Here is a 27,667-nt window from a genome sequence, read left to right on the forward strand (position 1 = left end):
TGAATTTAACTGGTTTTTTTTACAGTACAAATTTATACAAGTATGTCAACCTGTTGTAAATTTAGCAGCACCAAGTCAAATATCTGCTACAAAAGAAAAATTTACATAGCTGAAAATACTACAAAAACCGATCATGCTGGAGAACTGAATCTCTGCTCTCCACAAAATATTCTCATCAAAAAGAAGATTAAATAATAAACCCCTTGTTAACCATTTTCACAATGTGAGACGAGAATAATTTTAAATAAAGAACGTGTTTCTTTTGACAAAACTTAACAGAACGTTTTCTTTATAATTGATAAATTCGAACAGAAAACTTGAAGGTAAAAATGGTCCGTTCAAAAATAACACTGGTCATTCCTGCAAAGGATGTCCTCTCTCCACGGCGGCCTGTTTTCTCCATGCTTACCTCCATGGTTTCGGTTTGAGCTGCTGAACAATCCGGACTTCAAACCGTCAAGCCTTCCTCCTCTGTCTCACATTAACGCAGCACGTCCGGCTGATGCGTCAGTAAGATGAGCTGTGATTGACTGCCGTCTTTGAAATTTTATGACCCGACTGGGATGTAGAGGGAGTGGTTGAGTCAAAGGTGGAAGTTTCAGGCTGCCGGATGACGTCGTCTAGCTCACTGATGAATTGTTTGAGGTCCTCTAGGCAACGTTCACGGATCTCCCCGAGGTTTTCACGGAGAGGAACCTGCAGCTGCTTCTCCAAGTTGGGATCTTTAGCCACCAGCATCTTCACCACCATTCCGAACGTCTCGCAGTCCTGACGATACACCTGGTCGAGTGAAAAAAGATGAAATAAAATAAAATAATACTGAGAGACGAACAAGAGGAAAACTTTACCTTCAAAAACCACTGAGCAGACATTTCCACCCTTTTTCAGTTTAGATTTAGCTATGTTAAGTGTTACCAGGCACAGCTTTGAGAGAAAAGCTCTTAATTGAGGGGATGGGGAGTTGTTTCCTTCCTGCTCTACCTGTCGCCTAGGTGTAAATACTCCAGCGTCACTGTGCCTAAGCTGATCACTCTGGTGCTAACACACCTCATACAGCGCCAAAAGATTAACACTCTTCCTCTCAAGTTTAATAGGGGCACTTGATATGGGACAGGGTAGCCGAAAGACGCAGTAAAAACTGCACTTCAGTGGTAGCTCGGAGGCTTGTAACAGGTGTTAGAGGGACAAAGAGGAGGTGCTGGAATCTAGTTTGGGAGCCGCCACTTCACACTGAGCCTATAATGTCTCAAAACAATGGAGGGAGCTTGTGCTTCCACACAGAGTGGTTTGATTTGCAAAATACCAAAACAGAGATTTGCTTTTAAGTCATGATCCTTTAAATGAGCTGAGAATGAAGGGGAAAATATCATTCCGCTCAACTGAAGATAATATTTATGGGCCCATTTCACATTTTGTAAGGGAGGGAAAATATTCAGGAACACAAGGGCAGCTTTTATTTCTTATTTTCTTGAGTTTTTGGACGTATATACATTTGAGACGTAAGATGCATTTTAAAAATCACACACAAATACCCTTTCTAAATAAACACTTTGTCTATACTTTTGCCAAAATAACTACAACCTCTGACAAACTCGATGTGGCTCTCTAATCTCTACCACACTATTTCATGACGGTCGAAAGCTTAAACTTCGACAGCTACCTACAGCCTTTGATCTTAAGTGGGCCAATTACACATTTAATCCCTAACATAAGAAAAAGAAGTGCTATCTCAACATCATGACTTGCATGATAAATATTTTACTTATTTACCCCGGTGTAGTATGAATGACCATGGGGGAGGTCTTTATCAGCAGCCAAATCTTTAAAACCTATGAAAATACATTTAAAAAATACATTTAAAAGTCTAATACCTTGGCAATTTTGGCTATCTATGGGCCAGATTGGAGTCTTGCTCAGCTGGTTCTGTCCCCTAGGCCCTATCTTTGACACCCCTGGTTAAAAACACAGGGGGAGAGAGCTGATTCAACAGTTTGTTGGGGTAGGTTGAAATGTAACGACCACATAAACTGACATTAAGTATAACTATAGGAGGGAAGAAAAAAAACAACAACCAAGACAATCTGTTCAAGTGAAATAATTGTTAGGTTCCTATTTCTTTCCATCTCCTTGGTTTATTTGATTTTGTTGTTTTTCCAGACTCAAAATGATATGTTGGTCTATTTTTTGCCAGTATACTCAAATACTTTTTTACATATATATTTGTATGTAACTCTCTTCCATGCCTAACTACAGATACAGCTGCCTAGTATATCAAGCTTCAACTGTACGTGCCAGTCTCATACAAGGAGATGTCCAGTGACAAGGGTTACGAGTGGACATGTGTGTTTATACATATGCCCACACGCCTGTGTGTGTAAAATTAGGCTAGGGAGGAAGGGAGAGTTTCATTCACCAGATACCAACGGTGGCTTCTGTGCTGCGGGGCTTTCTAACTCGCTGGCTTATTTATAGATTTTTCACCAGAACAGAAAGTGTGCTTGGAGAAAAGCTCACAAATAGAGATCGCCTGTCAAACACAGTTATTGTCCTTGTTCTCCAACAGATGGCAACTTTCCAAAGTATGCATTAAACTAGGACACTGTGAGTGCACTATCTATCATTATCAGTAATTTTTAAGAAAGAAAACCGGAGCCAAACCAGTTTGCCTGTTTTTATTTTTGTACTTTTCCACCAAGTTTGATTTCACTATGAGAGTTTTTGCAAACCCTTGCTGACAATGCTTTGAGCACAAATGGGAGGAAAAATGAAACATTTCTATTTTTGCGTAGGAGCCATCCACAGTGAACAGTCAGCAGAAGACAAATAACGGAGGTGTAATACACTGCTCAAATAAAAAAAAATTAAAGGAGCACTTTTTAATCAGTATAGCATCAAGTCACTTAGACTTCTGGGATATTGATCTGGTCAGTTAAGTAGCAGAGGGGGCTCTTAATCATTGTCAGCTACTTTGGTGTTAATGAAATTAACCAGCAGTGCACTAGAGGGGTAAAAAATGATACAACCACCAAAAGACGAATGGTTTTAAACGTGGAGGGTAAAACCAAGCATGAGGTGAGGGGATACCTGCACTTACAGTGGTTGCAGGTATTACCAACTCCTCCAGGATGACAGGTTTGCTGTGTCTCCCAACACAGACTCAAGAGCAGATATACACAAGACTGTTACAGATAACTTAAAAATGGTAAATGGTCTGTATTTGTATAGCGCTTTACTAGTCCCTAAGGACCCCAAAGCGCTTTACACATTCGGTCATCCACCCATTCACACACTGGTGATGGCAAGCTACATGTAGCCACAGCCACCCTGGGGCGCACTGACAGAGGCATAAATTTGCATTTACTCAATAAATCTTTTCCTATTGAAGGTGTGCTAGCTGAAAGACGTCAGCTTGGTTGCAGCTTGTTTTAACATTTGCTTGAATAGTAAAACACAGCCTACAGGACATGCTTGTTACACCTGATCTAAAATGCGATTTAGTAATGATGTAAACTAGGAAAAAACTAAATTACTTTCACTTAATTTAGATTATCTTAATTTCACATTGACTACGGGAGCAGTGCCAACTCAAACACACAGATTACCTGTAATAACAAACCAATACCTGTAATTAGAAAAGAACAGTGGTTAACTTTGATTTTACTTGGCTCTAAAAACTGTTGTGTTTTCAGGCTGACATAATTACTCATTTTTAATTGGACAGCATTGGGAAATCATATTTCCTACCAACCCCATTCAGATATTTCTAAAGCTTTATACACAAACCTACTGAGGGATTTACAGTACAAACAGCTTATGCAACCTTATCCAGGTCTCTTGTTTACAAAAGCAGCTGATGGGAAATGTTCAATAAATCATTTTACAGGAGATTTGTGGGGAACACTACAAAACACAGTCTCCTCTGGGCATTTCTATACATTCCTCACGCACAATAAACAATTGAGCAGAAGATGTTACACAACTGATAGCCCAAGCAGTCTGTATAGAGAGGAGACCTGCGACAGCCACCATCCCCAGCACAATGAATGTAGTTACAGAGCAATGGCCTTTTTGGTTTTTCATCATCTGATAACAGAGTGGACCTATCAAACGTTTGAAGGAAGGATCCAATCAGTGAGTGGTCTACACCTTCTGTGAATACAGAGCGAGCTGTTTCTAAACAATGTGCTGACAAAGTTCTTCCTGCAATCCGTCCCGTTATCCAACCAGGAAGGAAAGGAGCACGTCTCGACTTTGGGTGGGGTTGTTTGAGAAAAAGAGCATCTTGCTCGCTGTTCACCCCTGCAGGACAAATCCTTTTTACAAATCTCGCCCCTGAGCGTGCTGGGCTTTAGAAATGAGAGAATCGGAACAAATTTTAAACATTAGAGTTGGCACCTCAGTCCAGCTCTGTCATCTTTGCACGTAAAAAGCCCTCAAGAGGCTGGAAGTGTCTGGCTTTCTGTCAAATACATTTAGATCCCTCAACAAATGAAATAAAACTCCCTTTGTACGGCAATCTGGGCCTACGAGGAACAAAACATAATACCCTTGACTGCCTCTCATGCCTTGTCACTCACTATAACCGGTTAGTCTGTCCTGTGGCCAAAGTCAACTCTGACAACCAGAAAGGGGGTTCAGACTATAAGTCAAGAAGACCAACTTCACTTAGCCACGCAAACAAAGTTTAGATTATGACCTGGATAGCTTCTGAGGGGCTTCTGGATTCTGTGCATTTGTGGCTGTGTGTACAGAAGAGATGGCTAGACCAGATTGGGTGCAGAAAGCCAAACATCTGGCTGACACTTGTCAAATGGCTTAACACGAGTGCCCACACCAACAGGAATACTGCTGCTAATTTAAAGAGCACATGAGAAAGTGACTTTGTTATTTCAGAGCCAAAAAAAGAAAGAAAGAACAGCTTAAGTATGTTTAGCTGTGGGTCAGAGCAAAATGGGGCGTTAAAACTGGTCACCAGACAAGTGCTTATACAGCTTCCAGTGACTGCTCGGTTTGTCTGCCACCTCAGAGAGTAAAAGACCATCATGTGAAAGCAATTCTCTGCGATGCTTTAAAAATACAGCCTTTTCTATTTCAGTCCATGATCCTTCTTTTATGTGAGAAGAAAAAAATCTTGATTCAATTACTCATCTTCTGACCTCAGCTCTGGGATAAACAGTTTAGTCTCTCATGGAAGAGGAGAAGAGCTGCCAAATCGCAAACGACCTACACATACGGACGATCTGAAGATCACAAAAGCCAGAGAAAGGCACAGGGAAAACAAAAAGCTGCAGCTGTCAATAGAAACTGATGGTTATCTAAGAATCGCAAATCCTGAAAGGAAATACTGAAACCTCATATCCCTGTGAAAACGCAATACTTTATCCCCTCTTCGTTTTCATTTCAAACTGTTTATTATACATGTATACCTAGATTTGAATCACCACATTAGAAGATAGCAGAGAATTATGAGTAATACTGATGATGGCAGTAAAGTACCTACAGATTGCTGACACGGGTCTTTGTAATCATTCTAAAATAACTTTCCATAATACCTGGAAACATGAAATAATGCTCACATAGCTCAGACGTTATAAAGTTTGCTGTAAAAAAATGAGAGAAGACACAGACAGGCTATAAAACAGGCGTGAAGCTGCAGCGTCAGCAGTAATGCTGTTACAGCCTATAGGCTCTGTGCTGCAGCTCAATGTGAGGGCGCAGTCTGTGCTCCAGGGCAGAGCTAGCTCAGGTTTAATGGTCTCAGTTAAACCACCAGCAGTGCTCACTGGTGCAGGAATGGCCTTCATTAGGTAACAGAGCAGAGCTGGAACCTCGAGCCTGGGGTGTTTTTAAGCTCTGTTAAGCGGTCGACCTCTCGGTTTATTTTATGCACGGCTCTTTACAGCGAATAAGCCGTTCTTAGCTGCTTCCTTCATTTACGTGTCCCCTGTACCCTGTATATCATTCTAATGTTTCTAAACCCCGGTGTGCAGACCGCTTCATGCGCGAGCATTTGCAAAGATGAGTCAGACGCCGAGGGGGCCATGCTTGAGCCGTGTGCGATATTAAGCAGATATTTTGTATAATGAGCGGTTTATGCAATCAATGAGTCAGGATGGAAGATTAAGAGAAGCTACCAGGAAAATGCTGGCAACTACAGACACCGGCCTCCCGTTTTTTAAATAATTAACCGTTTCTCTAAATGTGGCTGCAACAGTGAAGTTTTTTAGGGGGTAGCAGTAGGTACTCAGCATTGTGACTGGAAGACAGCAAAGTTAATTTCCTGCCTGTTACGAACATAATAGGTGGCTGTTTCAGTAGTGCCTATCCAGTAAAGCATGCCACATGTGAGTCAGAGAACCCAAGGCCACCATATGCATGGGAATGTGGTGCCAAGAGTACTGAATGTGGTCTGCATTGCCAAAGTTGACATTTATAGAAAAGTCTGACAAATTCGTAGTTTTTAATGAGAGGGTTTGGGCATACAGTGATTTTTCCTTCCCAAAAAGAACAACTGAGAACAGAACACCTTCAAATTTGTTTAAACATCCTTGGAATACATTGTGATTACCAATTTAAAATCCTGTATAGGATATAAATCCAAATCTGACTTTTATTCTTTGCTAGAAGCACAAGAAAACTGTAAATAGCCTGCACTTATCCACAGGTTTCTACAAAGTACTTTACAATGTGTTTCACATTCACTCATTAACACACACACTATAACTGCTGGTAGAGCTGCCATGCAAGGTTCTTGCCTGCCATCAAGAGCAAATTACTTGTCTTGACCAAGGAAAATACGCAGGAGTTTTAGAATGAGGCCTGTGATTAGTGGACAACATGCTGTTATCACCCCAATCAGAGAACTTGTGGAAAGGTGGGTCAGAAAAACGCAATGATGTGAAAATTTGAAGTATTAGAAAAAAGTACCTTTTCTATCTCCTGGGCTTTGGCTGCGATGGCAAGGGCTCGTCGCTCGTGGAAATTGTCTGTAGATTTTTGGCTCTCTTCCACGACGGGAGCTACCAGTGGCTCTTCTTTTTCTCCTTCTGGAGGGGGGTTTTCCTCCTAAAGGAAAACAACAGGAAGGTGTGAGCTGCAGGGATATTTAAGGAAAACTAAGAAAGCAGCAGAATGGTTATTCCTAACAGAACCACTGCCATGAAACATTTATGCCAAGAAATCATAAAACCATTCAATATTTTAAAAAGCATACTACTACTCTACTACAGCAATCAAACAACATTGAATTGTAAAGGATGTACAGTCAATGCTGTGCTACGACATGACCTACTGACTCTTTAACTTTGAAGGAGACGTGGTTGATGAGGCATACAGTAAAGCTGAAAAGCCAGAGTGGACTCAGTGGAAAAAACAACAACACATACACAGAATTTGCAGTATAGAAATCTATACCTGAGGCACGAAATATAGCTAGAGCCTATATTTTAAAATGTTTGTTACAGATCAAAACTTAGCTTAATATTAATGTTGCTTTTCTACCCAAGCAGTAACCCTGCAGTTTAGTAGAACCAATCTATAACACGGAAAACCATAAAACTCACATTTTAGCTGTGTTAAGACAGAATCTTCAGAGCAAAGAAATCACAGCCAGACAAGCCATGATTAAGCATCTAATGGGCAAATTGGAAGCCAAGGCATCCATAAATACTACCGAGAAAGCCACAAGAGAGATCTAAGGGAAGAAATGAGGCCGACTTGGATGGGTGGTCAATTTCTTTTGCTCATTTCCTGATACTATTAAAGTTTGAAGGCCAAGGAGCAGAACTGCCCAACCATGACTAAAGTCCACTCATACATTAAGGGAAACAGGCCATGGCAACTAAGTCATACCTCATCCATAGACGACTAGAAAGAAATTACAGGAGATGGTACATCACAAAGCCGAGTGCGGTCTAAAATAATAATAATAAAAAAAGCACAGTGCAAAGCATCATCCAATTATTCCTCCTTCCAATACTCTCCCTGAAGCTATGCTTGGGAGAAGTCCCGTGTATATGCTTGGACTTGTATGAAAGATCGCATCTACTGCACCTCAGCAGAAAAATATCCCTTGTCTGAGTCTCTTTATTTCAACTCGCAAAGCATAGCCTAACTTGGAAATCGTGCTCTGCTCTCAAGATAAGGCTCAAAATAGATCTTCTGTTAACTGTAATAAATCAAAACATTATTGTTTCAGCAGAATGGGTAAACTCTGACAAAGAAGTGGAACTGAATATTGTTCTTGGCTGTAAAATGGAGAAACAGCACTGGACTTAATATTGTTCTATGTAATAGTTTGGACATCATCACGCTGATGTAACAGCTTAGTTCTTCAAAATGCTTACAGTTTGAGCAAGCATCACAAAGTTCCTCAGGATCTCGCTCTTTGCAGTCTATTCAGCACGTGACTTTTTAAAAAAAAACTTAGCAAACTTTAGAGGCCAAAATTCAAGAGCTATGACATTTCTGATCACTGCAGCACGCTCATCTGCTGGCTCATACTCTGATCATCCAGTCATCCTAAGTCTCTCATAGCTATATTCAGTTGTTTGTTAGGTTAAAGTAGTGGAGTGGCCAACCCAATGACACTGCCATTCCTGAATGCATGCTGCTAGAATTCCTAAAAATATCATAGTGACTGAATGCCACTCTACAACAGTGCTTTGAGCATTTGTATTACTTTTTCCTGCTTCCTTCAGCAGATCTGTGCCCTTTACTGGTAAACCATTACACTCTATCTAGCAGGAATTTGTTGTGTTGAGATGAAACCTGCCGATGACCTCCCTGCCCACCCTGCCTTGAAGCCAGAGCCGGTGGTGGTCTTTAGGTCCCGTCTTTGGTGTCTCCTGTCTGGGATGGCTCCAGAAAGCCTATGTGTTTGTTGAATCCCCACAGCAGGCAGTGACCAGGACCATTAGTGCAAAGCTTTACTGGGGGCACAGCACAGGCCTTTCATCTTGGCCAAGGTTATGGGTTTGTGCCCCGAGAACACACAACAATGCACCACAGGCTAGATCAAACACAGCAGCAGAAGCACCAGTGTGCATGTATGTGTGTGTGGAGGGGTGGGGCGCTGAGTAACTTTCATCACAGCAGTTGATTTGGTGGTGGTAGGTGGTTCTGACAAAAATGATCATTAGAAGGAGAAGAAAGAACTTTGTTTATATGCTGCATCTTGTAATTTCTCGTGTATAAACCCGAGGGTGACTGTCTGGTTATTTGTTACTCAGCTCACGTGACGACATTGCCTCCACTGGGAATTTGTACGAAAAATCGAGCCCTCCTTGCCTGTAATGGTTGGCTTTGCAATCTGAATCAAGTGTGTCCAGCACTTGAAATGGCACTTAAATGTCAAGGTGAATTTATGTCTAAATTCTTCACATGTACAAGCCATAAACGCTTGTCAGCAATAAAGTTTAAGTTTGTCATTTTCAAAGCAGTGAACTTGATAAAAATAATTTTTTTTCAGAGTGAGCAATCACTAAATATTTATCACAGAAAGTAAATGCATCATTTGTGTACATTGTGCACGGCCCCTTTTTGATGTGTGAAGGCAGGAAAGCAACAATGTAGAGTCACAGCAGGATGAGATCCGCTGCAATACAGACTCTTAACATTCTGAAACATAACAAAACATAAAAGAAATCATCTTTCTTCCAAACAGCTGAACTCTGTGCGCCCTTTTGTAAAAACTACTTACATGTTTCTTAAGCTGCACATAAAAGGTAGATGAACCCAGAGCTGCTGAGGGGTTAACAGATCACTTCAGATACACTATTGTTGGTGTGAGGAGAGGAACAAAACGGTGAGCAATTTAGTCCACCATACTTGGGGAAAAATAAGTGGACGAATATGAGCTGGATAACTGAAGGTTAACGGTATTAACATTTGCCAAGCTCTTTATTTTGACTTTTTTAGTCCTAATAACTTTTTAAAGCTGTGTTTGTGTGTGTAGAAAACGGGAACATTAGGCTAATAACATACATTAGTCAACTGAATGGTTGTAGCGTGTCTAGACAGTAAAACTGTGGAACTTTTAACTGTGCTGACTGAATAATAAATAGGGCAGTGATAAAAGCTTCGTGCACTGCACAGGTCCTTGATCGTTTAATTATTTCCGGTTTCATGTTAGGGAAAAGATTATTGTTGTTAAAAGGTTTTCAGAGCAGAGCTTGCTGAGGTGTCAAATATCTGATATGGATATATATCACTTAACCCAATTACTTTATTTTGTGTATATTTAAGGGCCATGACTAAAACTGTGATATTTTAAAAAAGAAATGTTTCTATTTTACAAAAAAAAAACAACAACTTGATTATGGGATCATTTTGACATCCAGATAAACAGTTGCTGGCATACATGCATACAGAGACTCCATTTAGAAGAGGTAATGTCATTACATTGGTACAAAGTATTTTTAACCCTCACACAATCAGCTATAATAGCAAAACCTTTTTAAGTTGCCAGAGCATGCAAACACACACAAGGTGTTGACCTGAATCTTGATAAATACTGATTCCCTGTGAGCCCGATGCCCCATATTAATTTGTCACAATCACGAGACCCATTCCCTGCGTCATCAAAAGGAAACTGAGGGCCTGCCAAACGCAGTTAGACGTGCTCTTTAAAAGTAAAAGTAAACTATTGTTCGTTATAAACGTGTAAATACATCCCAGAGTTACACAGGCACTTCTTATGACTCTGTGGTTACGATCTTGTGATAAAGTTGTGACCCGGGCTACTGATTTCTCCTCTACACTTCTGGGTGGTCACAGCCACATGTACTGCGCCTAATCACAACTGATTGTATTTACACTCCTCTGCATAGTCGGAGATGGATGACATCAGCAAAACACAACATTATCAGCAAAACAATCAAGAAATATCCACATTTGACACAAAAAGTTGTTTTTTTTTGTTGACACCTGAGCCCTTTCCCCCGTATCATTACAAATTCTTGTAACTGAAGTCCGCTTACAACAAAGTTAAACAAAGTGGAGGCCCGATGGCTTTTATGCCCTGCATGAGGACCACTTTAAAACCCATTAACATACTTTGATGGGACTCAACACTTATTAGGAGGATGGAATTTAAGGACTTCCAGATGTATCCTGCTGTACAGTGACATAGGCAGACACCATGGTATGCAAACAAAATAAAGCACAGAACATCTGAGACTCCACTGCTGTACTTACAATATTTTTAAAAAAACAACACAATTTAGAAAAACCCTTTAATGTTTTTGATCCTTCATGAAAACCTCAAGAAAAACAGTACCTTGACAGATGTTGCACTCTGTGGGGATCCCTCTCTTGACAGGCCAGGAATTTTGTCTATAGAAATTGAAAAGTAACAAAAAAAAAACAGTAAGACTGAAGTTAGAGTAAAAAAAGATATTTGGAATAACAAAATAAGAAATGAGAAAAAGGTGAAACGACGAGGGAAGCAGAAATTCAACTGAAAGAAGACAAGCAAGTCGGTCTGGAAAGTAAGTATGGGGGTGCTTATGGATATCGCAGCCTTGTAAATGTGTTGGAAGTCTGGTTCCAGGATCCAGTGAGGTACCTATACTAGAAAGCCTGGAACAATCAAGAAACACAACGGTGCTTTGAATCTCATTGGCTGAATGCACGGCTCCTCTCCAGTCACTGGAGGAGGAGTTTCTTCCTCTACTGACTTTCCTTCTATAAGAAAAACACTACGCTGTCCAAAGCCTTGTAATCAACTCTACTAACAAACTTCAAGCACCTAGAAATGAAACAAAAAACACTCCGGAGTGGCAGCTTTGGCTTCAGGAATATCCATCAGACATCCTATACCCTCTCCCCTCTACTTGCGCACACGACCTGGTGGCATCTTTATGAGGCCTGACAAAGTGGCAGACAGAACGGAGAGCAAAGCTGGCTGCTGGAGACATTAGAAACCCTCTCTGTCTCTCTCAGGTTACGCAGACTGTGAATAGATTAGGTTTGACAACTGTAACTTTTCAATATATCTGAAACAAATCCTCTGCATGTCATCTCATCTTACTTTTTAATTCATTACCACTGAACAAACAAAGGAATGCATGGCTATACATTTTGAAATATAATCCAGGAGAAGTGGCTAATTTGTCTATTAACTCATCAAACAAGACGTAGTCTATCCAGTCTTAGACAGCTATACTGAACTGTACTTACCGAACATCCTGCTCTGAGAATAAGTCTCTTCATACCCTGTTGGAAGACCAAACCGTAAGGTCACCGGCCAAGTACATCACAATTGGTGGGGTTTTCTTATCTAAAAGCAACCTATGGAGCATACGACTACTCTAATGCTTCCCTAAAAATATTTACTCTTAAAACCCGTTCAAATCATGCATTCAGATGGCAACATTTTGCCATGTTAGCCATGAAAACTGCTAAGCACTCACTTCGTGAGTGAAAAAGCGCCAATCAAATGGAAATTTAAAAGAAAAATGACCGGCGTTGAAGATGGCAGTGGACCTCAAAAGAAACAAAACCAACCTCCCCCCAAAAGAAAAACAAACACTGGTGGAAACAGGGGAATTTGAGGGATTAGAGACAAGAATGAATAAAGAACATGCACCACACACGGAGATACTTTAGCACTTGTGCATTTTACAGTACAGTTATTTAATAATTTTTGGTGGTCTTACAGGAAATCTATTATGTGGACTTGGTTTTCCATAACATTCCAAGTGAGAGGGTGGGACTGAAAAAACAAAGAGCAATCCATGATGCTCTTACATTATTCAGCCACTTTCTAGATAAGCTGTAAAATTCACTGTTCCCACACAGTCATCTTATCAAATGTATTTCCAGACAAGATGTATTTGTAGTCATTAAAGTGTAATATAACACTAAATAATATATCTGTGATGAAAATGTGTTCAATCGGAACACCTCTGACATTTTAAATCATTTTTAACATTACTTTATAAAAGTGCAGGAACCATGAAAAGTGCTAATGTACCTCAGGTAGTGGAAATGGCATTTACCACAATACAGCAGTCTGTACTAAACTCTAATTCAGAAACTACTTTCATGATATAACTTACAAAAGACCTGGGTGAAAAAAAATGTCTGTGTCAAAAAGTTTCCTTTGTAAAATACTTTTTCTTTTGAGAGGCGGGTCGACTCTCAAGTCACTGAAATTTAAAAAGCCTGAAGTCTTCTGTTCCTGCATCCTTCTCAAGACAGAACACAAAATGACAAGGATGCAAGAAAGGAACAACAACCCAGCTTACTGTCACCCAAGTCTAAGCTTATTTACATAGCTCAATGTACAGACCCAAAGTGTCATGTCCACTCTGTTGAGGAAAGAGTGCCCCCCAGAGGTGCTCAGAAACACCCGTGTGACCCTCTGGACCATCCACACCTGAAAAGCCGGTCAGCCAGGTTAACAGCCATGGACAGACAGTGAATAACAGTAAAATAAGAAATGAAGGATGGAAGAAAAAATATATATAATCCATTTCAGAACAATGCACATTTTAGGAGCTGAACTTAAAACATGACCTTGAATCAGGGCCTACAGGCATACACAGATTACCTTATTTACTTTTGTGCTCTGGATAGTTAGTATAAAATTTAGCTTTCCAAATGAACGATGTTTACTCAGAGGCTGTGTCGCCTCTTCCTGAGTTAAGGCAACAAATGGCTTATGAGTAGAACTTGTCAGTGGAAGCAGTGACTACACTTTCCACTCCATTTTAGCAGTGCTGTTACATAATTTGTTCCATCAGCTGGATTGTTAAGACCAGAACTAATTACCTTTATACTTTAGTATTTATTAATGCTGTGCCACTTTATTGAATTTATATTGTATTAATCTGTGTTACCGACTTATTAAGTTAATTCCACATGTTATGGTGATTTGCTTTGGAGTTTTAAACTCTTATCAATATTGTGATGCCAGTAAAAGCACTGCATACTGCATCAGGGGGCGGGAATCTAAGATTTCTACATACTCTTGCCTTGCTGTGAGGGGAAAGGAAGGCTCTTGGCTCTGTCCGGTGAGTATCCTCTGCTGCTGACGCTGGAGCCAGAGCGGCTGTGCGGGGAGCGGGCCACCTCTCGCCGCACGGGAGAACGATCTCTGAGGGGAGGAAACGGGGCTGCCTTTCTCCTGTAGTGGTCTCTGTCCTCCCTGGGGAAAACAGGGGAAATGTGAGCCCTGCCAAAATCTGAAAGGTCCAAACATTGATAGCTTTTTCTTTTTCTTTTTTGTGAATTATCTGAGGTTAAAGTTATTCCTGATTGCAATCTAATAGCAGCAATTTACATCGGCCCAATGACGGGTCCACCTCTCTCACTCATTTATGTACCAACACAGAACAATGCTGCCACCTAGCACTGTAAGGTCATTCTGCTGTGTGCAACAAATTCCTGTTTTATGTTTTATTTATGCTACCCATATCCGTTTGCAGAGTTATTTGTGGAGAGGCTTTTTAAAACCATAATTTCCCCAAAAGACCGCAAAAACTGCCCTTTTGACTTGAACACTATTGTTCCCTTTAATATTTTAAAACGTGCATCCCAAACATTTTCATTCAAAGATCACAGTAGCTGTTGTTGCTAATCAAACACTCCCTCTCTGGCTGTAACTTCACCTATCTGCAACGAAACAGCTGCACAGTCAGACGATGGTGGCACCTCAGGCAGGATGTAACCACCCATTAAGGTTAGTAATGTTTGACGCTTCAAAGTGAGTTTTCACCATGAGCATCTTGCTGTTCTGAAACCAGATATGATGAGACGGGGGTGGACCTGACCCAGAAAGTGAGGGACAGTGCACCTTTCTTTAACTTCCTTTTTTTTTATCCTAATGAGGACCATCATTTACAGTATGAGCATTAATTAAGACAATAGAGTCAACAGGAAAGTGGCTGAGGTCACAAAGCAAGAAAAACAAGGGCTGTGTGTGTGTTATATTTAGTGCTTAACAAATTAATTAAACAATCACTCAATATAAGGTTTATGCCACAGCTGCCCTAAAATGTGGTAAGTAACAAAATCATTTTTACGTTCTATAATAGATAATCAAACGCTATGTGCAAGCTCTTTAATCAAAATTATATTTTTAATGCTAAAATATAATTGTTGTTATGTATTCATTTTCTAACTTACATAGTAAACCCACATTATTTTTTTTTACTTTTTAAAAAAACAAGATGCCTAGTTAGTTACTTGCATTCCTGAACATTAAAGTTTAAGTGTTTAAATGTTATGCCTGGTTTCCTAAAGAAGTCCAGTGTGTTAAAACTTGGGTATAAACAAGTGTGAATTTAGTTTAATACCCCAAATGATGTAGGAATTTTCAGTTTTAAACAAGTTGACTGATATCTAAAATACAACTGTGCTTTTTTTGTTTTTATGACAGGTGCTTTAACCTCCTAGGACCTGGCGTCCACATATGTGGACATCACATTTTTGGGTTGTCTAGACCAAAATACCCGTGGCAAACGCTGATTAGTTTTGCTCTACAGGGCCTGATATATACTTACGAGGACATTATACTGCCACAGTTCTATCAAAATTTAAAACGAATGTCCTCATATGCGGACCTCATTTTCCTCAGACACAAAAATCAGGTAAAAATAAAAATAAAAAAATCTGGTAATTATTTGTTTTTACATTCATCAGGTCCCAATTAGCCCAAATAGCAAAGAGAAATTAAAAATGCATGAAAGAGTTCGGGTCTGACGAGGTTAAAAATGTAGGTGCTATATATAATAAATTAAGACATTTCTTTATTGGCTTGACATGGTCTGCCATACAAAGTCATTAACAGGAATTCACTCTTACCCTCTGTCCAGGTTTAGTATGGCCTGTACTAGTGTGTCTTCCCCACTCTCTGGGAGCGCTCTGGGTGCTGGATAGATGCCTTGGCCTCTAACGCTATGAGGAGGTGGTGCACGGGCACTGAGGGGATTAACAAAAAATAAAAGAGACGCACACACAAGTTAGTGTTTGCAGATAAGCACACAGTGTAGTACATTGTGTTTATTTAGATTTCTTTGGGGAAATTTTGTAGAGTCTACAACACAACCTATGTAAGTGGCCGACGGTGTTGCTGGCATCTATGCTTGTGTGCTGAACATTATGTGATAGTGTGTTGTCTCTGTGTTTTATATGTGGTGTCAACCATGAAAAAAAAACAAATAAAATGGTAGGACTTTTTCCCCTCCTGGTTCTTCAGTCTTTGTTGTGGTCAGTTTTATTTTTCAGTGGAGCAAACATGTTTGTCCCTCAAGATTTTCCACTTCTTTGAACATTCCTCATCTCCATCCTGCAATCTCTCTTCAGAAATGTACTGACATTTGTGAGTACTTAATTGACGCTATAATTGCTATTACCTATAATGAGGTGATGATTGTTACTCTCTCTGATATATTCAATTAAAAAAGCTGCAGCAAAACAGTAGCTGGAGATGTATAGGAGAAATCAATGGTATTGAGCAGATCAACCCCAATGTGTACATTTCTAGGGAGGTGCATGTCAGGCTACGGTTCAGAAGGGTGTATGACACAGTTACGGCGTAGCCACAAAGTGAATTTCTCACTGAAGCACAAATCTTCAAAAAGGAATTCACATCTGCTAAGTGACCACATGAGACAGAGCTCTTTCAACAGCCACAAATCCAAGCCTTACTTCAAACAGGTTGACTGGACACATGCTTTCTGGCTAAAGATAAAGGGCAGCATTTTTCTTAATATCAGTTGTGTAACGAACTATTAAGGAGATATATTGTGTATCTAAAACATGACAGGAAACAGAATTAACATCCAAATGGTCTAAGGCTACACTAGAAGGAGTATTAAGGGTGGCTTTAGTCCAGGAAATAGAGCAGGTTGGAAGCCTGGTGGTTTGGTCTCTGTCTGCCCCAGTCTGCATGCCAAATATCCTTGGGCAAGATACTAACCCCAAGTTGCTCACTGATGCACTGATCCGAGTATGAATGTGTGTGAATGTTAGATAGAACACAGTTTACCTCAGACAAAAATGCTTGCATGACTGGGTATGAATGGATGAATGAGACATGTTATATAAAGCGCTTTGCGTGCTCATCCTGTGCAATACAGGATATTTGCTTTGCAATAACAAAACCCTAAAATGGGAAAAAACATGTTTTGTGCTTTTGTCAAGAATTTTAGACAACTTAAACAACCATGCATCCGACGCAGCTATGAAAACAAAATCACTCTCAATCTTCCCCTCTTCTCTCTCTGCCTGCCTAGATTGGTCTATCCAGTGAGTACACTTTATACCCAAGTACTGTTCATAAATTTTGCTACTGTACAAACAGCGCATTTTCAAAATGCACCCATGTGTGACGACATAATACCTACAGGTCTCTTACCACATCTCAGTGTCAGGGAGGATTAAACTAATTAAAGCTAATCCTTCAACTTTTCACAAAGTGAACAAATTGTAACATAGACATGCAAGTTACCTCCGCTCTTTGTTGTTAAAGTCATAACACTGCAGACTCATCAGTTAGGTAACATGAACTGCATATATATTTTTTATTTTGGCAATAGCAAAGGAGCACAGATATAACTGGCAAACCTTATTGTCGTTTTTAATAATGAAACATGCACAATGCAAATGCAACATTGAGGGTTTTACTAAACTTTAGCGCACTAATTGTACCCCGATATTAAAATATTCTTAATAATGTTCAAATAGGCTACCTAGTACTATTTAATGTGCTATTATCACACATCAGCATTACACACAGGTAAAATTAATTTTGACTCATATTTGTTAATGTTATTTACAGCTAATTTGTGCTGCCTTTGTCTATTAACAGACAAAAATCATACTGAATTGAACCAGTATTTTGAGAGAATATTGTAAACTTGTCACCTAAATGTCTGCAAACCTAGTGTTTAGCCTAAATATAGACACTGTTTAGCCAACATTGCTAGACCAACAGTTGTGTAAACTAAGAGTCTGGAGAGCTCAGCAGAGACCACAAGAAAAGTAAATGAAGTAAGACAGGCCAATATGGGTCAGAAACAGACCACGACTCGTGATTGCTGGTATGTACACAAACATTACAAACACACCCCCCCTAAATCCCCCCCAAGTCCAACCAGAGAAACTAAACACAAATGACTTCCTTATAACATCAAGTGAATAGAACAAGACTGTCCCCTGCTGTCCAAAATGAAAACATTTTAATAAGCAACAGTCTAAATCCACCATCTGGCCGGGGCCTTTCTGTGTGGAATTTGCATGTTCTCCCTGTGTTTGTGTGTGGGAGGAAGCCGGGTACTCTGGCTTCCTTCCACAGTCCAAGAACACATTAGTGGGGCTACGTTAACTGGTGTCTCTAAATTGCCCATAGCTGTGAATGTGAGTGCGAATGGTTGTCTGTCTCTCTCTGTGTTAGCACTGTGTCAGATTGGCGACCTGTCCAGGGTGTATCCTGTCTCTCGCCCTATGTTAACTGAGATATTCTCCAGCCCCACTGCGACCCTGATAAGATTAAGCAGAAGAAGATGGATGGAATACTGTATGCATACAGAATGTGGCTGATAAGGCTAATATTAAAACAAATCCTAAGACAAACAGTTTACCCAAACTCCAAAGGCCGCGCTGTGTGGGAGTCATCCCTGGGTACTCTGTAAGGATAGTCCTCCTACACGACAAAGAAAATGTGAAGAAAAAAAATCATTCTTATTCGCCACTTCTATATTATTTGTTATCTCTTAAGACAGAAAAAACTCAGTATCTGGTTAAAAATAGTGTAAAATGACAAAAAGCATTGTATTTAATTTTGCATACATAACCCACTGATAAGTGACAAATGACAAACTAGCTGAAATGACGGATAGATACATTTACAATTTTAGAACTCAAATGTAAACACAAACTCTAAAGAGTAATATAGGGGGGAAAAGCAGAAAAATTAAAGAGCACAATCCCTATAAAGGGAATTTAAAAGTCTAAGAAGAAGAGTTCAATAGATGCCTATAGTACATATACGTTTCAAATTATCTTAAATTATATTGTTAACTACTTTGTCCTTGGATTGGCTCCTTAAACTTACAATATTATGGGAAATATCTAAACTGTAGAGACTTTGAAAAAGGTTGCTTGCTTTTGACTGAAAATATGTAGTTCACCTATTTGATTACAATATACCAAAAAAAACCCTCTTACCCTCCTTGAAGGTGGAATGGCTCTGCGTTCAGCAGGGAAATGAGGGCCATCTCCATGGTAACCCCTCTGATCTTCATGGTAACCCCGGGGTCCGCCTCCATTTGGGTAAAAGCGGGGACCTCCTTCATAATCATAGCCACCACGGCTGTAGTCATCTTCTGGCCTCCCAAAGGGGCCTCGTCGCTCAACCCCTCCAGCCGCCCGTGGGTATGGACCCTATATACACACACACACACACACACACACACACACACACACACACACACACACACACACACACATACCTTTTTAAAAAATTATATATGTTTTTTTTTTTTATTCTTGCTCAGATTTTGTGAAAGAAAAGTCTGAGCCAGAGCTTATGGCAACTCGAAAATAAATCTTTAAAAAGATTCCTGGTGTTATTTTATTATTCACTCTCCATCCACAAAAAAATAAAAATAATTAAAATTAAAAATCAGCAATTGTCAAGGGATAAATAAAGAAAAGTAATAAGGCATAATTTGCATGTGGGAATTATTAAATGGGATGCAGTGATAAAGAGGAGCTCACCGGCCTGTCTGTTAAAAAGCGCTCATCATACACCTCCCGTATACTCCTTTCTCGCCTGTAAGTCACTGAAACGGGCAAAGAGTGAAACATACTGTTATCACTAGCACTGTCTCTGTTCAAGTGTGGTCGGACTAGCTTCTTCGAGCTGCAATATTAATATAGTATTAAATAGAACTTTTTCTCAGAAGCCATCTGACATGAAATTGAGGGCCAACACAGATGACATTGTTCTATTTAGATGCCTTGAATCTTGTGGTTTCCTAATGTTTCATCTGAAACTGTCTGAAGTGAAGCACCTTTTTAGCCTCACACATGTGCAGGCTTCAACACAAAAGCAGCTTTTGCAAAAAGAACTTGTCTAATACATAAAAGTTTTGAATATTGGTAGAGGTTCTACATATGCACAGATTGCACAGGAGCTGCTGATCCAGTTCTACACTGTGGTCATTGAGTCTGTCCTGTGCTCCTCCATCACAGTCTGGTATGGTGCAGCCACTAAACAGGACAGGACTGTACGGGCATAAGAAAGGGTCATTGGCGCCCCCCTGCCCTCCATCCAGGATCTGTACCTCTCAAGAACCAGGAAACGTGCAGGGAAAATCATCACAGACCCCTCACACCCTGGAGACAGACTTTTTGATCTGCTGCCCTCGGGCAGACGGTACAGAAGCCTCCAGACCAGGACCACCCGACATAGGAACAGTTTCTTTCCCCTCGCCATCTCCCTTCTAAACAGTTGACCTGTCACACTGCTCCCACTGCCAGACTGCAACTGCACCTTATGTACATTCTGTAGTATTCATTCCACTTCATTTCTGTATTCTATGTATATAAGTTTAGATTGGTTATTTATAGTTGGTTTACACAGCTTTGTGTATGTACTTGTATGCATGTGTAATGTATATATAGACACGTGTGTGTGTGTGTTTATGTGTGCGTGTGATTTACATTGCAGTGCTTGAGAGCCTCCATCTACCAGAACCAAATTCCTTGTATGTGTCTGCACATATACTTGGCCAATAAACACAATTCTGATATGATTCTGATATGATCTCCCTAAACTAGTATCACATCAGTGTTCTCTAGTATGTTAGTGTTTAGTGTCTATTGTTTGTTAATAACTTACTTTTTTGTTTGTTTTATTTATTAAAAAAAAATTTTTTTTTGCTTTTTGGGCTTCTCGAAACGCAAGATCTTCAAAACAATCTGTAAAGAAAGTTCATATAAAGTGTTAAGACTTCAGAGCAGACATCAGCAGAAAACATCAAAGACAAGACAGGGCACGGTGTGAAATGCAAGTGAGGAGGCTGAGATTACTTTGTGCAGGTTGTATGACCTAACGTGGAGGTGAAAAAGAGAGTGCATGCAGGTTGGAGTGGGTGGAGTTGAATGTCAGGGGTGATTTGGATAGAAGAACAGCAGCAAGAGTGAAAAGAGATGGTCGTGAGAACTGATGTCATGTGTGGTTTGGAGATGGGGGCATTGACAAAAAGACAAGAGACTGAGCTGAAGGTGACAGAGTTGAAAGTGTTAGGATCTTCATTGGGAGTAACCAGGATGGACAGGATTAGAAATGAGTACATCAGAGGGATAGCTCTCAAAGTTAGAGGCAAGGCAGAGATTTTTGGACATGTACAGAGGAAGGATAGTGGATATATTGGACAAAGGATGTGGAAAATGGAGCTGCTAGGTGGGAGTAAAAGAAGAAGACCACAGAGAAGATTCATGAATGTAGTTGAGGAGGACGTGGAGGAAGAATGCTAATGATAAAGTAAGATGAAGGCAGATGATTCACTGTGGAGACCCCCAAAGGGAGCAGCCAAAAGAAGAAGACTGACCTAACGTGACATGTTAAAGTACATTTGATCCACAGTAACTTAGTCAATATAGCCATCAGCTTGATGGCAACTAAACACTATCATTAATAAATCATCACTACTCTTTGTGGTAAATTTACAACTGATTGCGATGTAAACCAGGCTGCTATCACGGCTAACTAGCTAGCTTCAATGCATGCACCAAACACCAGCACGCTTGTGTAGTAAGTTAATATATCGTTAAGGCCACCAACAAAATCCTTTGATATGTACGTCAGATTGCGGCTTCATCTACATAAACTATAGAGGTAAATAATTTAACTGAAAAATAACAAACCGAGCTTACTTTCCTCTGTCGCCCAGTTAGCTTAGCTTCTCCCGGTAGTTACGGTCGTTATTTACGTTGTTCACGTCATCAACGTGCGACGCACAATATACGGCGTTTTTTCCCGTTTGCTGAACAACTGCTCCGTGTAAATAAAATTACACACCATATTTTTTAACAGCTTTGGCATTATTCTAACGGACGGTGTGGTGTTGGTAAGAACTACTGTGAAGGTAGGCAATTGCTCGAATTAACGTTAAATTGAATAATGCTGTGTTTATAGTGGATGTATTAAGCTGAACTGCTGGTTGTGTGCTTTATGACCATCATGTGTCTTTCAGAGTGTTTTATTTGAGTCCAGTATGAGCGGGGGTTTGGCACCAAGCAAAAGTACCGTCTATGTGTCGAACCTGCCATTCTCTCTCACCAACAATGACCTACACAAGGTAAGTTTGTCCCTGTAACTCTTAAGTGTTTGTCCTGTGCCACCACCACAAACTTGAAATTAAAAAAATAAGAGCAAATGTTGTAAAGATTTTCAGCTTTCATTCAAGGGATTGGACAATGGATTGCATTTATATAGCGCTTTTCGGGGGCCCTCAAAACGCTTTACAATTCCACTATTCATTCACTTTCACATTCACGCACTGGTGGAGGCAAGCTACAGTTGTAGCCACAGCTGCCCTGGTGCAGACTGACAGAACGAGACAAAGGTGTCTAGGAACTGCAGCTATTTTATGCTCCTGTTTCTGGGGCTCTGGATCTTCAAGAGTTGTTGAACAGAAGGTTAAGAAGAGAGGTGACCATCAGTGAGCAGCAATATGGCTTCATGCCAAGAAAAAACCCAAAAAACGCGGCGGATTCTTTGACAGTATTTTTTTTTAGAAGTACAGAGAAAGTCAGAAGGAGTTGCATAGTGGTTTTGAAGAAAGCATGTGATATGAACTGTGATACTGCATGAGGAAGTCACGAGGGGCAGAGTAGGATGAGTGCTTGGTTGCAGGACATGCATAAGGACAGAGACAGCGGTGAGGTATGTGGTAGGGATTACATTAGGGCTCGCCAGACAGATGAGGTCAGGCAGGAGTCTTTGTGGGTTATGATATTTGCAGAGGACATTGTGATCTGTAGTGAGAGTAGGGAGCAGATGGAAGAAAACTTGGATGGAACAGGAATGAAAGTCTTTCAGTAAAAGCAAGACAGAATACGTGTGAAGGGAGACAGGCCTAGCAGTGAAGGTGCAGGATAGAGGTAGTAAATGTGAATGATTTAAATACCCGAGGTCAACCAGAGAAGATTCATCAAAATTGTGAAAAAGATTATGCAGAGCAGGATGCTAGTGATAGGGTGAGATGGAACCAAATAATCCACTGTGGCAACCTCATAAAGGGAGCAGTCAAGAGAACAAGAAGATACATAAACGCTTCACTTTATTAATATACGAAATAGTTTTCAAGCAATGACATTTAAAGTCATGGACATCACCAAAAATTGGGTTTCCTATTTTGTGATGCTTTGCCATGCATTTTCTTTTTGCCTGCTTAGATCACCATGGGAACTAAATTAAACACATGGTCGTGTGTGAGCGTGGTCTAGAGTATGTTATTTTCTGACTTTAGTTTTAAAATGGGCTGTATGTGGTATATTTTTATTAATACTTTTGATTTTTTTAGTTTTCTACAAGTATGATATAGAGTCTAAGGAATTTGTTTTATACATTAATGATCTGATATTTTTAATTACCAAGAATATTTCACTTTGATCTGGCCACAAAGAAAAGTGACTTCCACATCCCCATCATTAAGCTGTAGGACAGTGTCAGTTGATCAAGTTTAAAGTTTCAGAGCTCGAACGTGCAGCTTTTACATTAGAAATAAACAGCAGCACTGAGAGTGCACATGGTGGTAGAACCAATATATTAATGTATGAGATTAAGATAAATGATCTTCTGTAGCATTTGCTCTCGACTTATTTGCACACAGCTGATGCCTTTTTCTAGTTTTATTCTTTAAATTTCTTTATAGAAGTTTCTCACGTGTTCCTCAGATAATGTCTATAAATGAAGCATTTGGAATTAATTGAAGATGAGCCACATGATATATCAACTCTTCTTTTATGTAAGCACATAAAAAGCCTGAAGCAGAAAGCCTGACTTAACAGAGAAAGTTAATAACCACAGTTGTGACACCTGTGATCTCTGACTGGGATTTTAGGTTTTGTCAAGAGGCTTAAGCAAAGAAAGCTTGGCTTTCAGTTTAACTTCCTTCATGGCACACCCCACCTCTCTCTTCGGTCATATGTTCGAGGGTCTTTCTATTTGGGTTTGTTGCCAGCAAAGTACATGCTCAGGTGAGATTAATTGATTGGCTCAGGCAGATCATTCGGCCTTCAAAAATTCCTGGATTGCATGCACATTATATTTTGGGTTACATTTCAGATTTAGTGCAAAGTGCCATCCTCAAATTCGGCATGGGCTTGAGGATGTCACTTTGTCAAGTTTATCTCTGTACTCTTCAGAATTCATCCAGGTCTTTCTATCTTCTGTCACCCATTGCTACTGGAAGCCATGCATACTCAGCCATCACCCATGTTTTACAGCGTGCTGTGAATTCTGAGCTTTAGTTTGGGAACATCTTCATTAGATTCTCTAGTGAATCCTACACTTGGATAATCTATCAAAAGTAGTTCAAGATAGTGGTGGACAGTGATGAACAGTGGTGAACCAGTGACGGGGTCATGGGTGGCCAAGGCTCACTGATGGACGTGAAAAGTGAAGCCTGATCTGTGTGGTCTGACCTAACAGATGAGCTGCTGTAGCTCAAACTGCCAAAACAGTTCATGCTGGTTCTGAATTGTGTCAGAATACACAGAGCATCACACGTTGTTGCCTATGGGGCTGCACAGCCCCAGACCAGTCAGGGTGTCCAGGCTGACCTGTTTATCACAGAAAGCGCCAACAATGGCGATGTGAGCATCAGAACTGGACCATGGAGCAATGGAAGAAGATGGTCTGGTCTGTGTTTGTTACCAGGGAAACACCTGGCATCAGGATGCACTATGAAAAGAAGCCAAGCTGACAGAGATTTCTGCTGGGACCTCTTGGGTCTTACCATCCATGTGGATGTTCCTTTGACACCTACCTAAGCATTGTTGCAGATCATGTGCACCCTTTCATGGAAATTGTATTCCTTCATAGCTGTGGCCTCTTTCAGCAGGATAATGCGCTCTGCCATAAAGCAAAAATGGTTAAGAAATGCTTTGAGGAGTTGGCCTCCAAATTCCACAGATCTCAATGTAATCAAGTGTCAAGTGGGATCTGCTGGACAAACAAATCTGATCCATGGAAGCTCCACCTCGCAACTTACAGGACTTAAAGGTTCTGTTGCTAACATCTTGGTGCTAGATACCACAGCACGCCTTCAGGGATCTAGTGGAGTTCATGGCTTGATAGGTCACCATGGTTGTTTTGGCAAAAAAGGAGGACCAGGCAATATTAGGGAGGCAAACATAATGCTATGTCTGATGTGTAGATGTGTTAAACAGGTATTACTTTATCATAGAAATGGTCATATGATTATTCCCCAACGTTGTCATCCAGATGTTTTTATGTTACCTAGCACACCAGTTTTTCTATGCATTCCAAGAACCTCTCACTGAAATAAATCACTGTGTGTCATTTCAGCTATTCAGCAAATATGGCAAAGTTGTAAAGTAAGTATTTTTTTATGTTATTTTATACATTTAAAGCAATGAATGATGCAACACAATGCGATAATTTGGTAGCTTTGAAGCGATGTAACAGTTACTGCCTCAGTCGTTTCCTCACAGGTATTAATAACTATGATGGTTTCTCTCAGGGTCACGGTGGTTAAGGATAAAAACACTCGGCAGAGTAAAGGAGTGGCGTTTGTTCTCTTCCTGGATAGAGAGTCGGCTCATAACTGTGCAAGAGCAGTGAACAACAAACAGGTGAGCCTGTGCAAGGTTATATACTGATTTTTCACTAAGCGTAACCCAGAGGCTTTCTGCCAGCGATGTTTCTGTAATGGATGCGAGCGAGTGAAATATTTTTGCCTCCCAGTTATTTGGCAGAACGGTTAAAGCCAGTATTGCCATAGATAATGGACGAGCAGCAGAATTCATAAGGAGACGGAACTACACAGACAAAAGTAGATGCTACGAATGTGGGGTCAGTAAATATCTACTTTTTACATTTCTAACTAAAGTTAGAAATGCAATTGTGATAGTTTTCCTGTATTTTCACAATGGCACATGTCAGGATTCCGGACATTTGAGCTACGCATGTCCCAAAAACATGCTGGGAGAGAGGGAACCTCCGAAGAAGAAAGAAAAGAAAAAGAAGAAAAAGGCTCAACAGCCCGAGCAAACGTATGTAATTTGTGACATATATATTTGTGCAACAGAATATATCACAGTACATCTACATTTTTATTTTTTTTATTTTTTTTACTTTTAGCGAAGAAGAAGAAGAAGAAGAAAGTGAGGAAGAGGGAGAAGACCCAGCTTTAGATAGCCTAAGCCAAGCCATAGCTTTTCAGGTAAGGGTGCAGAGACAAGAAATATCTACCTAAAAATATCTAGAGGTTTTGATTCAGAGGATTGCATTATGAGTTGCAAAGTTACATTATGGAAAGTCTGACTCAAAATAAATGAAAAACTGTCAGCACTGACATATTTGTTGTCTATTTGTTGCCCTCCAGCAAGCCTGTATTGAAGAAGAACAGAAAAAACAGAAGAGGCTGGCAGAGGATAATGCTCACGCTTCAACGTCGTCAGACTCCAAGAAGCCACGGATCAAAAAGAGCGCATACTTCAGTGATGAGGAGGAGCTCAGTGACTAATGGATGTATAGACTTTAATGTTTTATTTGGATAAATATGGACATTTTTTTGAGCTGTTTTTTTTGTGCAGGTGTAAAATATGTTTCAAACTTTATCAAATGTTGATAAAGTTAGAATTGACACACAAAAAATTCAATGTTTTAAGTGTAAAATTAGATTTAAAAAAAAAAAAGCCAAACAGTTTGGGTACTGCTTTGGCTGGTTGTAGATAAAATCTGATCTTTTTATATGCTGCCAGTTTTCTATTAAATGTCAAAGGTGATTATGAATATTTTATTTCAGCACAATATTCACACATTTTAAAAAAACATATATACGTATATGTATATACATACAGAGTATCTCACAAAAGTGAGTACACCCCTAGGTGAAAATGTCCAAATTGTGCCCAAAGTGTCAATATTTTCAGTGGCCACCATTATCTTCCAACACTGCCTTAACTCTGTGGGGCATGGAGTTCATTACATCATGGAGCTGGTGGATGTTAGAGACCTTGCGCTCCTCCACCTTCCATTTGAGGATGACCCACAGATGCCAGGCCAGTCAAATACCTTTACCCTCAGTTTATTTAGCAAGGCACTGGTCTTTTTGGAGGTGTGTTTGGGATTGTTATCATGTTGGAATACTGTCGTGTGGCCCAGTTTCTGAAGGAAGGGGATCATGCTCTGCTGGAGTATATCACAGTACATGTTGGCAGTCATGGTTACCTCAATTAACTGTAGTTCCCCAGTGCCAGCAGCAGTCATGCAGCCCCAAACAATGACATTCCACCACCATGTTTGACTGTAGGCAAGACACACTTTATTTATTTATTTATTTAGGACAGTGCATGTTAATGAACATAAATGTAAAAAAAAAATTACATGAATGTCTTTGTACTCCTCACCTGGTTGCCGCCACACATCCTTGACACCATATGAATAATATTTAGTTTG

At 40.1% G+C, this 27,667-nt stretch overlaps 2 protein-coding genes across 11 annotated transcripts; one reads left to right on the plus strand and one right to left on the minus strand.

Annotated features, from left to right (window-relative positions):
• pphln1 (periphilin 1) lies at positions 1-22,058 on the minus strand. Of its 10 annotated transcripts, none has more exons than XM_086270088.1 (12): positions 21,892-22,057; positions 19,729-19,793; positions 19,177-19,392; positions 18,591-18,652; positions 18,424-18,489; positions 15,811-15,927; positions 13,974-14,152; positions 13,295-13,381; positions 12,181-12,216; positions 11,279-11,334; positions 6,928-7,065; positions 1-780 (listed from the first exon to the last, which is right to left on the minus strand). In XM_086270088.1, coding segments are annotated over exons 1-12 (1,296 nt in total). In that variant the 5' UTR covers positions 21,893-22,057; the 3' UTR covers positions 1-507. The 10 variants fall into 10 exon arrangements, with proteins under 10 accessions (XP_086126214.1, XP_086126215.1, XP_086126216.1 ...); XM_086270089.1 differs by having other exon boundaries at positions 13,980-14,152; positions 21,892-22,056; XM_086270090.1 differs by lacking the exon at positions 12,181-12,216 and having other exon boundaries at positions 21,892-22,058.
• Positions 21,202-26,994, plus strand: zcrb1 (zinc finger CCHC-type and RNA binding motif 1). The gene is made up of 8 exons (XM_086270098.1): positions 21,202-22,103; positions 22,212-22,316; positions 25,553-25,581; positions 25,728-25,839; positions 25,952-26,059; positions 26,150-26,259; positions 26,348-26,429; positions 26,592-26,994. Exons 2-8 carry the CDS (start codon positions 22,233-22,235, stop codon positions 26,730-26,732), a joined length of 666 nt encoding a protein of 221 aa, XP_086126224.1. The 5' UTR covers positions 21,202-22,103; positions 22,212-22,232; the 3' UTR covers positions 26,733-26,994.
• Positions 26,995-27,667: the final 673 nt, after the last annotated feature.

This window comes from Aulonocara sp. 'chitande type north' Nkhata Bay, linkage group LG17 (genome assembly GCF_057382095.1).
Source record: "Aulonocara sp. 'chitande type north' Nkhata Bay isolate Kocher_YH1m ecotype deep benthic linkage group LG17, A_spYH_male_GT1.1, whole genome shotgun sequence".
In the NCBI taxonomy this organism is placed as follows: domain Eukaryota; kingdom Metazoa; phylum Chordata; class Actinopteri; order Cichliformes; family Cichlidae; genus Aulonocara; species Aulonocara sp. 'chitande type north' Nkhata Bay.